We start from the raw sequence: 14,152 nt of genomic DNA, 5'->3' as shown, positions 1-14,152 counted from the left end.
GCCAGTTTATAAACAGATCATCTTAAGGTTAGTGAGTCTTTTTTTTTTTTTTTTTTATAAATAGCACCACTTTAGACTTCCGCTTTAAAGTCAAGTAGTAGCCACAAACTTGAGCGCTATGGAGGCTGAAAGTGAGAGACATAAATAACAGTAATTCCAGAAATGCCACATTTAATTGGACTTGATTCACACATCTTGCCACCAGGGACTGTTTCTGGTTATTACATCAGCATGAAAGTCTGGGCTTTTATAAAGTGGGGAAAGCAAGATCATTGGAAGCTGCCAGGCCAAAACTCATACTATTCACCCAATGCTTTTTGTTTTGTTTTCATGTTTTATTTAATTATTTAAGCTATTTTTAGTACTACACTCAACCCCAGCTCTGATTTTTGTTCCCTAGGTCATGGTAAACATTCAGAAAATGTCAAGCATTTGGTTTACACAAGCAAGCCAACAAAACAAGCAGTGATTTTCAGACTGTACTGAACTTTATTGAAGCTGCATCAATGAAAAAATAGGGTTCATACGTGAAAATAAATCTACGGAGCGAAGTGTGCTGTAATGTAACATATGCATGTTATTACAGATGTGAGATACAATATGTGTGTTAGTGGTGGATAAATAAGGCTTAAAGCATAAGGCTTTTATTCAGACTCAAAATTAATTTCACAGTGACAGTCGTTCTACTGTATGACTGTGTTTTTAAACATCCCATTATCAACCAAAAACATTTCTAGAAATGTAAACGCACTTATTGCGTGTACTTAAAAAAAGAAAAAAGAAAAGCTTGCTACGGCAGTAAGAATATTCACTCATACATTTGCATTGTACTTGTGATTAAAATAGACTTCTTTTTTTATTAATGTGATGTATTTGGTTCTTATGACCTCCTGTGAACCTCATGTGAGAGGTACAATGTTGGAGCTTTAGCAGCAATAGTTATGGGAAGGTAAACATTTACATCCATTCATTTTTCATTATTTGTATCTGATATGAAAATACTTTCAATCAAAATGTTAATGACTTTTCAGTAGTTCCTGATATACTGATCTAGGAGCAAACTTGGTTGGGAAAAGCCACCCGAGAGGGGAAAAAAAAAAAGCGTAATGTCATGCAGTGTATTTTACATAAATACAAAAATTACAACTTTTTATATGAAGACTCAGTGTAAACACTGCTTGGGCCCTTTAAATGGCGCTTTCAAAACTTTTCCCCATTACAAAAACTTGGCATCATAATATTCTTTCTTACAGCGTCTCTTGTTTTTTCAGTCTAAGTAGATTTCCTCTCTGCCCCATCTCAAACTTTGAAAAAGGTGTGTTTGAGGAAGCAAACAAAAATGTGTGTTTAAAAAATATGGAAGATCTTTTCTCTGGGTTATCGTTAAAATGTTGACATCTTGGGTCTCGGAGGACTGGTTTTAACAGTCTGCTGTCATCTCTTCCTCACATGCCATGGATGAACTCTTGCAGCTGTCGCACGATCTCCGTGTCCACCGTCTCCATGAGAGCCTGAAAGCCCTGGTCCCCCATCAACATCTGCTGAGCCTTCAGCTTCTCATAGACAAACTGCTGAAGAGAGACGCTGTGCACAGGATCCTCGAGAGCCAGCTATAGAGAGAAACACACACACACACACACACACACACACACACACAAAGCATCACAAATCGATTCGAGTACTCAAGTTTAAAAAAAAATGCTCAACTGCATTTTTCTCATGTCAAGTAACTAACAAAATACCTGAAGTGGTGGATTCAACAGACGAGAATCTATGAAACGCATTATTAGACCATTTTCCAAAGCTGCATTATATATTAAACCCATTTAAAATTCATAATGTGGTCTCAAACTCCATCTCTGCATATTGTTTGAGTTTAGGTTTATTATAACGTTCATCTGGCAACACAACATGCGCCATTTCATCAGCTGTGTAAGGTAAATCATTTATAAACCTATGCAAACACAGTAGAATACATCAATATCTTTCTCAATATGCTAACTGTTCATCGCGATTTCAGAATAAAAGTTTAAACCCTCACTCTTTGATTTCCACATATTCAAGAAATGGCCAAATATTAAGGATTAAATGGAATTTTAATTTAAATGTTTAGCCAATAATTAAATGTTTAGCCAATATTAAACAAGGACTAGATCGTGCTGTAAAGTGTAAAAACAATCATCAGGCCGTTGATGCCCTCTGCCATCGTTTGTTATAATGCTTAATGTAAGTTAGCTCTGTTGTTTAAAATACATTATGTATTTTAACAGTTTTGTTCAATAAAATCACGATTACTTGCTTTTGATATCTAATTATTATTGCCTCATTAAATTTAGTAATTTTAAAACCTATTGTTTGCTTAGGTCTATTTTAATTAATACAAAAAAATAATTATAATTACCGATTACTCGATTAATTGTCAGAATAATCGATTACTCGATTACCAGAATATTCACTAGTGACAGTCCTACTATTTTTTTTTTTTTTGGCGACTTATTTAATGTGTTTATTAAACTATTGTCTAACAAAACTAATCTAGCATGGAAAGCAGGTAGTTTTAAATTCACAAAGTTGGACTTTTTTCAACAGGATCATGGGAAGACAAGTACATAATATCTTTCCATCTTCTAAATTTTTACAAATATTCACCAACCATTCAAATCTGTTATCCAGTTCATGTTAAGAAAAAAATAATTAATTATCAACAATTTTTTTCCTTTGAATGCAATGGAAATAATATTTTTTATATTATATTTATTTTTATAAAACAACATTTCTTCCCCAAATGTGTACTGAGTGAAAGCTTAATTTTATGAAACATTTACAAACCTGTCACCAAATCTAACAGTTACAGATTTTTTTTATGTTTTGTTAGGAAATTACACCATAAATGGTCACACTTTATTTTAAAATTCATTTATCGCCATTAATAAAAAATTAACTACAACTCCAAATTTACTGCTTATTAACAGTTAGTAAGGTAGTTGTTAAGTTTAGGTATTAGGTAGGATCATGGATGTAGAATATGTTCACGCAGAATATGTGCTTTTATAAGTACTAATAAACAGCCAATATGTTAAAAATAAGCATGCTCATAAGCAACTAGTTAATAGTGAGAATTGTTCCCTATACTAAAGTGTTACCTCAGATATATTAATAAATAATCAGGGTGTTAATTTAGAAAATAAAAAGAAAATAAAGAAAAAAATCAATTAAAAAAATCATAATAGTTAGTTTGACCTCCTTATGTTGATATACATTTTCCTCCTTTTTACTGACTATTTGGTCGGGAAAAATAATAATAATAAATGCAAAACACTTCTGTTATGTGCCAAATGTCAGTTCTTCAACACAATGCAAGTTATGGGACGCTACTGCAACACTCTAGAAATGGATGATTTTAATATCAGGATGTGGAACTGCAATGAAATAAAGCACATAGCACACAAAAACATATACCAAGATAAAACATATATGAAATATGAGACCCCAGCATTTGAATTATCCAATAAAACATCTACCTGCTTGCAGAATAAAGCACAATGACAACAACAACAAAATTTCTGCTAAAAAAGCTAATAAATACTGAAACAGCCTCTTTTTTGAGTTTTTTTTAAAGAACTGCTTTGATATAAGACAAATAAAAATGACACTGAAGAGGAAAAGAAACAAATGTGTTTTTGTTAGGTAATAAATGTAAGATTAGTAAGATTAACGGATATATAGATAAAGGTAAAGGTGTAAAAAAGCTTTGCAGTACTGGACCATGATCTTAAAGGGATAGTTCACCCAAAAATGAAAATTTCTGATGAAATCAGAGAGCTTTCTAACCCTGCATGGACAGCAAGGGTCCTTCCACGTTCGAGGCCCGGAAAGATACCAATATACCTACTCTCTGTCTATAGAGAGTCGGAAAGCTCTTGGATTTAATCAAAAATACCTTCATTTGTGTTCCCAAGACGAGCGAAGAAGGTCTTACGGGTTTGGAACAACATGAGGGTGAGTAAGTAAAGACAGAATTTTCATTTTTGGGTGAAAATCTGTATCTGTTTGGCGCATTTGTTGGAGGACAGGCACAGTGAGACACATCAGCAGACAACTGTGAAGGAATTTTCTTGGTGTTAAAGCAAAGGCACTGATCTGAGCTTGTATCACATGTGACTTAACACACGAAGACAGAATTGAAAACGCAAGATACTCATTCCCTCTCGGTATTTATATGCTAATCACCGCTGTGGCCGCCTGCGCTCAAACAAAGGACTGACGTCTAGACCCTCATTAAGACGAATTCATTAATTGAGTTTGCTTTCCATTGTGCAGACAAAGCAGTGTCACACTTTCTTTCTGTCATACACTAGGAAACATAATACATGATTAGGGTTTATTGATAATATGGCTCAAATTGTGCAGTGGCATAGAAACCGTATTCTGTTATATATCATCCTCTTCGGCCTGAATAGCTTTTCTTCCATGAGCACAAACTGAACAGCCAACAATGATGACTCTAGATGCACTCCTATTCATTTATATTTAATTCTTTTTTATTTTGTAATATTTATATTTGGCTTCAATTTTGAGTGCCCAGGGTAGTTTTGGGACAATTTTTTATTTAAGTTTTTTTGTCTCTGTATATGTACAGAGATAAAATACAAAAGTTCAACTACTGTACTGTACTGTTTTTCCCCCTCACATTTCCTGACAAAATAATATGTGACCCTGGACCCCAAAACCAGTCATAAGGGTCAATTTTCGAGGTTTATATATCATCTGAAAGCTGAAAAAATAAACTTTCCATTGATGTACGGTTTGTTAGGACAATATTTAACTGAGATACAACAATTTGAATATCTAGAATCTGAGGATGCAAAAAAAAAATCAAAATATTGAGAAAATCGCCTTTAAATTTGTCCAAATGAAGTTCTTAGCGATGCATATTACTAATCAAAAATTAAGTCTTGATATATTTACGGTAGGAAATTTACAAAATGTCTTCATGGAGCATGATCTTTAGTTAATACCCTAATGATTTCTGGCATAAAAGAAAAATTAATAATTTTGACCCATACAATGTATTTTTGGCTATTGCTACCGATACACCTGTTCTACTTAAGACTGGTTTTGTGGTCCAGGGTCACATATTGCTTAGCCTCTATGATATTCTGCTCTCTAAAACTGGCTCAGGTCCCTCTTTCAATGTAAGCCTACTGCACACAACCAATTAAATAAATAAATAAAATAAATAAATAAAAAAAAAATGATAACATTTAATTAAAAATGTATTAAATATCTTTATATTTTTTGTAGCAATTTTAAAAATACAGTAGATCATGTTTTAGAAGGCAAAGTCTCTATGGACGTATCTGCATCGCTGCACGCCTGCAGTGTCAAACTGTAAAGCTCTTGAATACTGTAACGCAAGACATAAATAATGCTCTGCTAATTAAGGGGGAGGAACATGAATAGAGTGAGAATTATCATACTGTAGCTGCATACATTTACTTGACGTTTCAGTCTCTACTATGCAACAAATGACTAGAAAAATCATAGCAAATGCATCATTGTGGGAAATCTATTTAGGATGGTGTAATTTCCACCCTCTTTTTGACACTTGCTGATTGATATATTGAGGCTCGATGCTTTCAAACTCAACAGCAATGTTATGGTTGTAAATATTACACAAACAGCTTACTAATACATCATACGTTTATTAAGATGTGTCACGGAGCGCACATCTGTCAATTTGATGAGCATTAACAAAGCCAGCTGTGATTTTTTTGGTGATTATACTTAGAATTCACACTAAATTAACTCTAGCAGCTACCCTGCGGCATGTGAAAAATAAGAGGAAAAAGTCATTTTTTGGATTTGATGATTGCAAATGCCACCATCTGCAAACTGTAATATCCTCCAAAAAGGTTAAATATGACAAACGTCTAACACACAGCCACTCTCTCCACATAACACTGGTGTAAAACACAAGACTCAACATTTACCCTGAGACATTTGCACAGAAAACTTACTTCCAGCAGCTGTGCTCAGATCTTCCCCTGAGATATTTGATCACACCGATTCATCTGACTCTCAAACTGTGATGGCTGTGATTTTGATACCTGTATTTGATAATCAAAAACCTGAGATCACATTTAAAACTGAGATTACCTGGTGTTGTCTGAGCTTAATGGACTGTGTGAGTTCTTAACCTATTTAGTCCAGAGGGATTTAACCTTAATAGCTGCTTATTTTTCTTTCTAAGTGAATCTACAAGTCATAATGGATTGATTTCACAGAGCACTGCATTGACACTGCTGACTATACACACGGTAATATACACTAAACAAACTATAACCCAATTACACCGGATGACATTTTAACATTCCAGAGTCAGACTCGCTCTGCAACGTGCTGAATGAATCACAGCGTTTCAAAGCCAAAGGTCTTCTGAGGAGGCGATTTGTGTAATTTCTTGTATATGCTGGCAATATGACAGCTGTTTAAGACTTGCATTAACACCTAGTGGTGTGAATATAGCATCTTATATTACTAATATAAAACTAGTACTTACATAAATACTATAATGCATAATAATACACTACAGCTCAAAAGCGTGGGGTCTGTAAGAAGGTAAGTCTCTTATGCTTACCAAGGCTTAATACAGTAAAACAGTAATATTTGTTTAATATTATTACAACTTAAAGGATTAGTATATTATACTTCCAGAATAACATTTTCCTGATAATTTACTTACTCCCATGTCATCCAACATGAAAAGAAATGAATGTTTTTGAGGAAAATATTCCAGGATTTTTCTCCATATAGTGGACTTCATTGGTAGTCAACGGGTTGAAGGTCCAAATTGCAGTTTCAATACAGCTTCAAAGCGATCTACACGATCCCAGCCAACGCATAAGGTTTTTATCTAGCGAAACAATTGGACATTTTCTACAAAAAAGTACATACTTTTTAACCACAAATGCTTGTCTTGCATTAGCTTGACTTCTCTCATTGCATAATCATGACGTAGGTGAAAGTACTGACCCAGTGTTTACAAAGTGAATTTGTAAAGTGAAACAAAAAGCTCTTTACAAAAAAGGTAAAACAACAATGTCGGATGATTATGGAGGAGAAAATGACAGTTTTTCACCCTACCCTACCTTTTTGAACCGAGTACACAGACAAAGAACTAACCACGGGACACGCACTGCAGAGCCAGTGTTAGACAAAACAGCAATTTGGACCTTCAACCTGTTGGTTCCCATTGAAGTCCACTATATGGAAAAAAAAAAAATGCTGGAATGTTTTCCTCAAAAACTTTTATTTCTTTTCAACTGAAGAAAGAAAGACATGAACATCTTGGATGACATGGGGGTAAGTAAATCACCAGTTTTTTTGTGTTATTCTGGAAGTGAACTAATCCTTTAAAATTAGTGTTTTCAATTTTAAAACATTTTAAGATGTAATTTTTTCCTGAATTTTCAGCATCATTACTCCAGTCTTCAGTGTCACATGATCCTTCAGAAATTATTCTAATATGCTGAGTTACTGCTCAAGACACATTTATCATTAATGCTGAAAACAGTTGTGCTACTTGATATCTTTGTGATTTTTTTTCGATAGAAAGTTCAAAAGAACAACATTTATTTGAAACAGAAGTCTTTTGTACCCTTACAAATGTCTTTTTACGGTCACTATTAATCAATTTAAAGAAGTTCAGAACAAAAATTTACGGATAATGTACTCACCCCCTTGTCATCCAAGATGTTCATGTCTTTCTTTCTTCAGTCATAAAGAAATTATGTTTTTTGAGTTAAACATTTCAGGATATTTCTCCATATAGTGGACTTCAATGTTGCATCAGAGTTTGAACTTAAGAATGGCAGTTCAAATGCGGCTTTAAGGGGCTCTAAACGAACGGTTGAAACAGTCTTATCTAGCGAAATGATCGGTTATTTTACAAAAAAAAAAGACAATCTGTATACTTTTTAACCTCAAATTCTCATCTTGTCTAGGTCTGCCTGAACTCTGTTTTTTCCGGTTCAAGACAGTTAGGGTATGTCGAAAAACTCCCATCTTATTTTTTCCCTCAACTTCAAAATCATCCTACATCACTGCAGAAGTACCAACCCAGTGTTTACAAAGTGAACATGGAAAGATGATCAAACAAAAACAATGAAACAGTGATGTAGGATGATTTTGAAGTTGGAGGAGAAAATGAGATGGAACCGGAAAAAACAGAGTTCAGGCAGACCTAGAGAAGACGAGCACTTGAGGTCAAAAAGTTTATAAAGTATAATTTTTTTTTTTTTTTTTTTTAGAAAATAACCGATCGTTTCGCTAGATAAGACCTTTCTTCCTTGGCTGGGATCATTTAGAGCCCTTTGAAGCTGCATTTAAACTGCATTTTGGAAGTTCAAACTTGGGGACACCATAGAAGTCCACTATATGGAGAAAAATCCTGAAATGTTTTCCTCAAAAAACAATTTTTTTTACAAATGAAGAAAGAAAGGCATGAACATCTTGGATGACAAGGGGGTGAGTACATTATCTGTAAATTTCTGTTCTGGAAGTGAACTTCTCCTTTAATGCACCCTTGCTATATTTAAGAATTAATTTCTTTAAACTGACCCCTGATTAGCGGGTTCAGGTGTGTCTAATTGGGGTTGGAGCTAAACTCTGCAGGACACCGGCCCTCCAGGACTGGGTATGGGCAGCCCTGATCTATAAAATAAGTAAAACAGAAAACTATATTGCTATTTTTTTGGGTATGTAAAACAGCTAAAACAATTTTCCCATGCAGCAGTAAGTTTCTCAAAATTATCTTACAAAAAATGTAGCTTACTATGACAGTACCATGATAATTAGAAGCAATCAGACAGCACTGAATAATTACCACATTTATGTACCACTTTATCACATAAAATGCAATGTAGTGTCTGTTAACACCACTAGCCCATAACTTAAAATAACATTGCTACTGAAAAGCTACATGATTTACAAAAAAAAGAAAAAAGCCACTTCACTGTGGGGAAAAGTGGTTTTCACAGAGCATTGCATTGACACTGCTGACTACACACACAGCTGACATACACTACAACAACTATAACCCAATTAAACCAGATGACATCAAAACAAGTTTCAAACTGAGTCTGTCTCAACAGCCTTTAAGAGGTTTTCCAGCATACTGCTAGGATAAACACATTTGACCCTTCATGCTAATTACTCAACCTTTAAAGAGCTTTAAGATGCTGCAAAATGCCATGGCTAGAAAAAAATGTTTTTTTTGCTGTCAGGGTCATAAGGGAGGTTATTCATAACAAAATTAAATGAGTTGTAAACAAAAATAAAATATTAGGAACTTCTAGCACATCCCGTCTCACTGTAATGCAGCTGCTGATAAGAAAGGCGCCCCAAACAAAACTCCGCTTTACTCCATGAGTCAGGAAACGGTGCATCATCCTGGTGCTTTTAAAGGAACAACCTCATAGTTACAGTATCAAAGTTGAAACACAGAAATCAATTGCTTCTAGATAAATGGTGGGGCTTGTGACACACAGAATTGTACATACAGACTAAATCAGATTTCTCTAGTGATCCGATGTAACCTTGATGTTTTCCTGGGAACACGATCAATACATCTATCAATTGCAACTGGACAGCTTCAAAAAAATAAAAAAATTGTGGTTTCAAACTCCACTATTCACTCAAAGACGCATCCGTCAGCTTCGAGGAATTACAGACATGTTCACCGTCATTAGTCGTATAAAAAAGCACAAGGATTCTTTTAGAAGTGGGTGTAATAAAGTGCAGTGATACAAGACCACCAGAAAGCAAATGTGATACATAAAAAGCAGCATCTACAGCTATACATGTAGGTTCGATGACAATATAAAGCAACTTTGTAGCAACTCACACAGGAAAGACCCTGAATTTGAGTGGGTTTTATTATTTCTAAGGAAAATCAATTAGTTCTGGAAAGAAGAGTGAAATCGGAAGTCCTCAAAATGGGTGGTTATTGTAAGACACGTATCCTTCTGCATAACCGAAACCTCCAAGACCATAAAGACTACGCATTGTTGAGACCCACAAATGGCAGTTAGACACAGCAAGCACTAGGACCTTGAACAATTGAAGGGTTTTGTTGAAAAACAAGGATGGCTTTAAGGAAGAAGGCACTCTGAAAAGGAACTTTGAAGTATTATTCTGAGCAAAGCCAGTGCTATAAAGCAGAGAGAGGCTTCTGGAAGAAATCCTGCCTGAGATGCTGTGAACTTTTAATGGATTTTCACCAAATGAATAAAGTAAAAAAACTTTGAAGACCGGATGAGTAAATGCCAATAAATTCAATCTCAACTGTACTCAGAAGCAAAGGCAGTCATCTATATTTAAGCTAAACTGGACCCCTGATCCTTTCTTCTTTTTTTTAGCGTATTTTAGTCTCAGTGATCCCCTATATAGACTTTCAAGTAAGATTTACTCAGTATAATTGTATAAATTTCATAAGCAACATCACGACATTATAGTACGTTAGAGGACATTTGAAAATTCATAACAGCAAAAATTTCACATTTTTTGAAAACCTTCAAGTTGTTCCCAACCCAAAGTTCATGTAGCCCAGAAAGTTAAACTCGAAAATGTGACCCTGGACCACAAAACCAGTCTTAAGTAGCATGGGTATATTTGTAGCAATAGCCAAAAACACATTGTATGGGTCAAAATGATTGATTTTTCTTTTATGCCAAAAATCGTTAGGGTATTAAGTAAAGATCATATTCCATGAAAATATTTTGTAAATTTCCTACCTTAAATATATCAAAACTTAATTTTTTGCATGGCTAAGAAATTCATTTGGACAACTTTAAAGGAGATTTTCTCAATATTTAGATTTGTTTTTTTTGCATTCTTTGATTACAGATTTTCAAATAGTTGCATTTCGGCCAAATATTGTCCTATCTTAACAAACATACATCAGTAGAAACCCTGTTGATTCAGCTTTCAGATGATGTATAAATATAAATTTACAAAAAAATACACTTATGACTGGTTTTGTGGTCCAGGGTCAAAACATGTAATATTAATAATGTTATGATTTTCTTTCAGTTTCAGTGAAAACGAGGCATATTCCCAAAAAACTGTACTAATTTCCGTTTAAATCATAAATCCATTTTTGATTGTTTTTTCATATGATATCCGCAGGAATTTATTTTGCTTGTTTCATAAATGAAGCCCAAAGTCAGATTTGTGGTAGCATCAATTTTCACGTTATGAATAATTATTTAAAAAGTCACAATTTGCAGATGTTTTGCATCTTTCTTGAAACTCCTCTTCATTAACATTTGTAACATGTATGATTAATGGGACAGTTCACCCAAAAATGAAAATTTTGTTATTAAATTCTCACCCTCACGTCGTTCCAAACCCGTAAGACCTTCATTCATCTTCAGAACACAAATTAAGATATTTTTGATAAAATCTGAGAGTTTTCTGACCCTGCATAGACAGCAATGCAACTACCACGTTCAAGGCACAGAAAGCTAGTAAGGACATTGTTAAAATAGTCTATGTGACATCAGTGGTTAAACCACAATGTTATAAAGCTATGAGGATACTTCTTGTAGGCAAAGAAAACAAAAATGACTACTTTATTCAACAATTTCTTCTCTCCCATGTCAGGATTTCATCAAAAATATCTTAATTTGTGTTCTGAAGATGAATGAAGGTCTCACAGGTTTGGAATGACATGAGGGTAATTAATAACAATTTTCATTTTAGGGTGAAATATCCCTTTAATAAAAATAGTAGTTGTAGCAATAGCAGTAAGACTTCTAGTTATTCTGAAGACATTTTTGTTTAGGTGTTCATAAAGGGGCACTCCTGTGACTGCAAGGCTGCAGAAGATTAAAAAATACTTATAAAAACACTTCTAACCGAAAAGAGGTTTGCCAGTCTCAAGTAAACAACAAAAACAAAATCCATTTATGTACATTTGGTAAAAGAAAAGCCATTAGAGAAAATCGGATTATGGGCTCTCTCTCATATTGTCCATAAAGTGTCTATCCCACAAAAGAAAAGATGTCTGAGTCCATCACTGCAGTTCATTTGACACAATATCAAAATCTCCAACATCACAGTCTCTAATGCTCTACACATAAATCACGTTTAATGTTCATTAAAATGGTCCCGAGACCACATGCATAAAAATCTTTGTGGCGTACGCAAGTTTTCAGATTTATAACCCCTCATAACTGCTTTACAAACACTTGTTCAGTTTATGTAACAGTTAAAACCAAGTTAGCAGAAGATTGTCCGTATATGCAAAAACTTTAATCCTCATTCTGTCTCCCGCCCAAAGTAACTAAAATGGAGATTACACCACCTTTTGTATTATGCATAACTTCATCTGCATGTCATTTCCATGTGAGATTTCTGCAATTTAGAAGACAATTCCAAAAGCTTGACCTTCACAAGTCAAAATTATCAGGAGCCAGAAAACTGATCTTGGCCATGATATTCTTTCATACATTACATTACATTACATTAGATTAATATTTTATTCAATTAATATTAATTTAAAAATTGACTAAATATTGCCTAATTATTATGTACACAATTTACATTGTGTACTGAATACATTTTTTTTTGATGCCCAACTGTGCATTCGAAACCTGAAAGCAAACTGTATGCCCACTGACTACAGCTGCACATCTCCTGCACTGTAAGGTGTTGAAAGCCAATCCATAAATCCATTTTCCAAAAGGAAAGGTCAACCTGACTGTTTATGTAGATCAAAATTTTCAGGGATGATGGGGCAGCTGTAATTTACTTCCAGAGTTGCCAATAAATCCTACCTTACCTTACAAAGTTGTTGGAAAGGTTAAGCCCACGTTTGCTTACATTGCACTTCCTCGGGCTCTTAAAATAGACTCTAAATGATATTAATGGTGTGCTTTGCATCCACTTTGCTGGGCTGGTAATGAGGGTGTGGGTGAGGGAGTGGATCAAAGAGATGGAGCCATGCTTCATGAATTTCTAATTAGAGTTTTAAGCCTCATCAAGTCACTCAAAGAGGCCGTGGACTAAATGAGAACGGCGCTTTCCCATACAAATCGTGCATCAGTCATTCAGAATCAACCATCATCCTCTTCTTTGAGCGACATTGTCTTCTTCCGTGTTCTTGGCAAGCAATGGCTTTTCTTTAATCTGTCAGGTCACACAGAAGTGAAAGGAGTCACGGGTGGCCCTACTCGGGCCAGTGACTTTAATATCTCTGGCTGACAGATGTGTCACAGCACCGGATCATTTAATAATGAGGGGAATTCTCAAAGCGAGGATGCTGTAGTCTTAAAGCCTTTGGAGAGAAAACAGCTTTTAAAAGTTGTATACTAGTAATCACAGCATGTTTAATGCAAGGTCAATGATATAAACGGTGAATTGCAGCTTTGCTGAGATTTTTTTCACTGTTAAATCTCATGTCATGAGGCTTTTATAAATTTCATTCATTAAGTTAAACTGATAACAAATAACTGATAACTGGGGATGGAGGACAGTACATATTCTCATAGCTTTATAACATTATGGCTGAAGTACTGATGTCACATAGACTATTTTAATAATGTCTTAATAATTGCTACCTTTCTGGGTCTTCAATGTGTCAGTTGCATTGCTGTCTATGCAGGGTCAGACAGCTTTCGGAATTTATCAAAAATATCTTCATTTGTGTTCCGAAGATGAACGAAGGTCTTATGGGTTTGGAATGTGAGGGTGAGTAATTGATGACAGAATTTTCATTTTTGGGTGAACTATTCCTATTCAGTGTCACATGATCCTTCAGAAAGCATTTTAATATGCTGATTTATTATCAATGTTAAAAAGAGTTGTGCTGCATAATATTTTTTTGGAATCTGTGATACTTTTTTTCAGGATTCTTTGATTAATAAAAGGTTAAAAAGAACAGCATTTATTTAAAACAGAAAGGTTTTCTAACAATACACACTCCTGTTCAAAAGTTCGGGGTCAGTAAATTTGTATTCTTTTTGTTTTTAAAAGAAATGAATACTTCTATTCACCAAGGATGTGTTAAATTAATAAAAAGTGATAGCATAGCTTTATATTGTTATAAAAGATGCATATTTTGAATAAATGCTGTTCTTTTTAACTT

The 14,152-nt window shown here is 34.4% G+C and overlaps 1 protein-coding gene across 2 annotated transcripts in view; it reads right to left on the bottom strand.

The window, feature by feature from the left end:
- Window positions 1-466: 466 nt before the first annotated feature.
- The window catches only part of ipo11 (importin 11), a 207,586-nt gene continuing 193,900 nt past the window's right edge, over window positions 467-14,152 (bottom strand). For both annotated transcript variants that reach the window (XM_051117440.1, XM_051117439.1), the window contains one exon: window positions 467-1,610. In XM_051117440.1, coding sequence (XP_050973397.1) covers window positions 1,446-1,610 — 165 coding nt within the window. In that variant the 3' untranslated portion in view covers window positions 467-1,445. The remainder of the gene's footprint in view (window positions 1,611-14,152) is intronic.

The sequence above is a fragment of the Labeo rohita genome, chromosome 8, assembly GCF_022985175.1.
Source record: "Labeo rohita strain BAU-BD-2019 chromosome 8, IGBB_LRoh.1.0, whole genome shotgun sequence".
NCBI lineage: Eukaryota > Metazoa > Chordata > Actinopteri > Cypriniformes > Cyprinidae > Labeo > Labeo rohita.
Note: the sequence above shows the minus strand (reverse complement) of the source record. Positions and strands in the feature narration are given on the sequence as shown.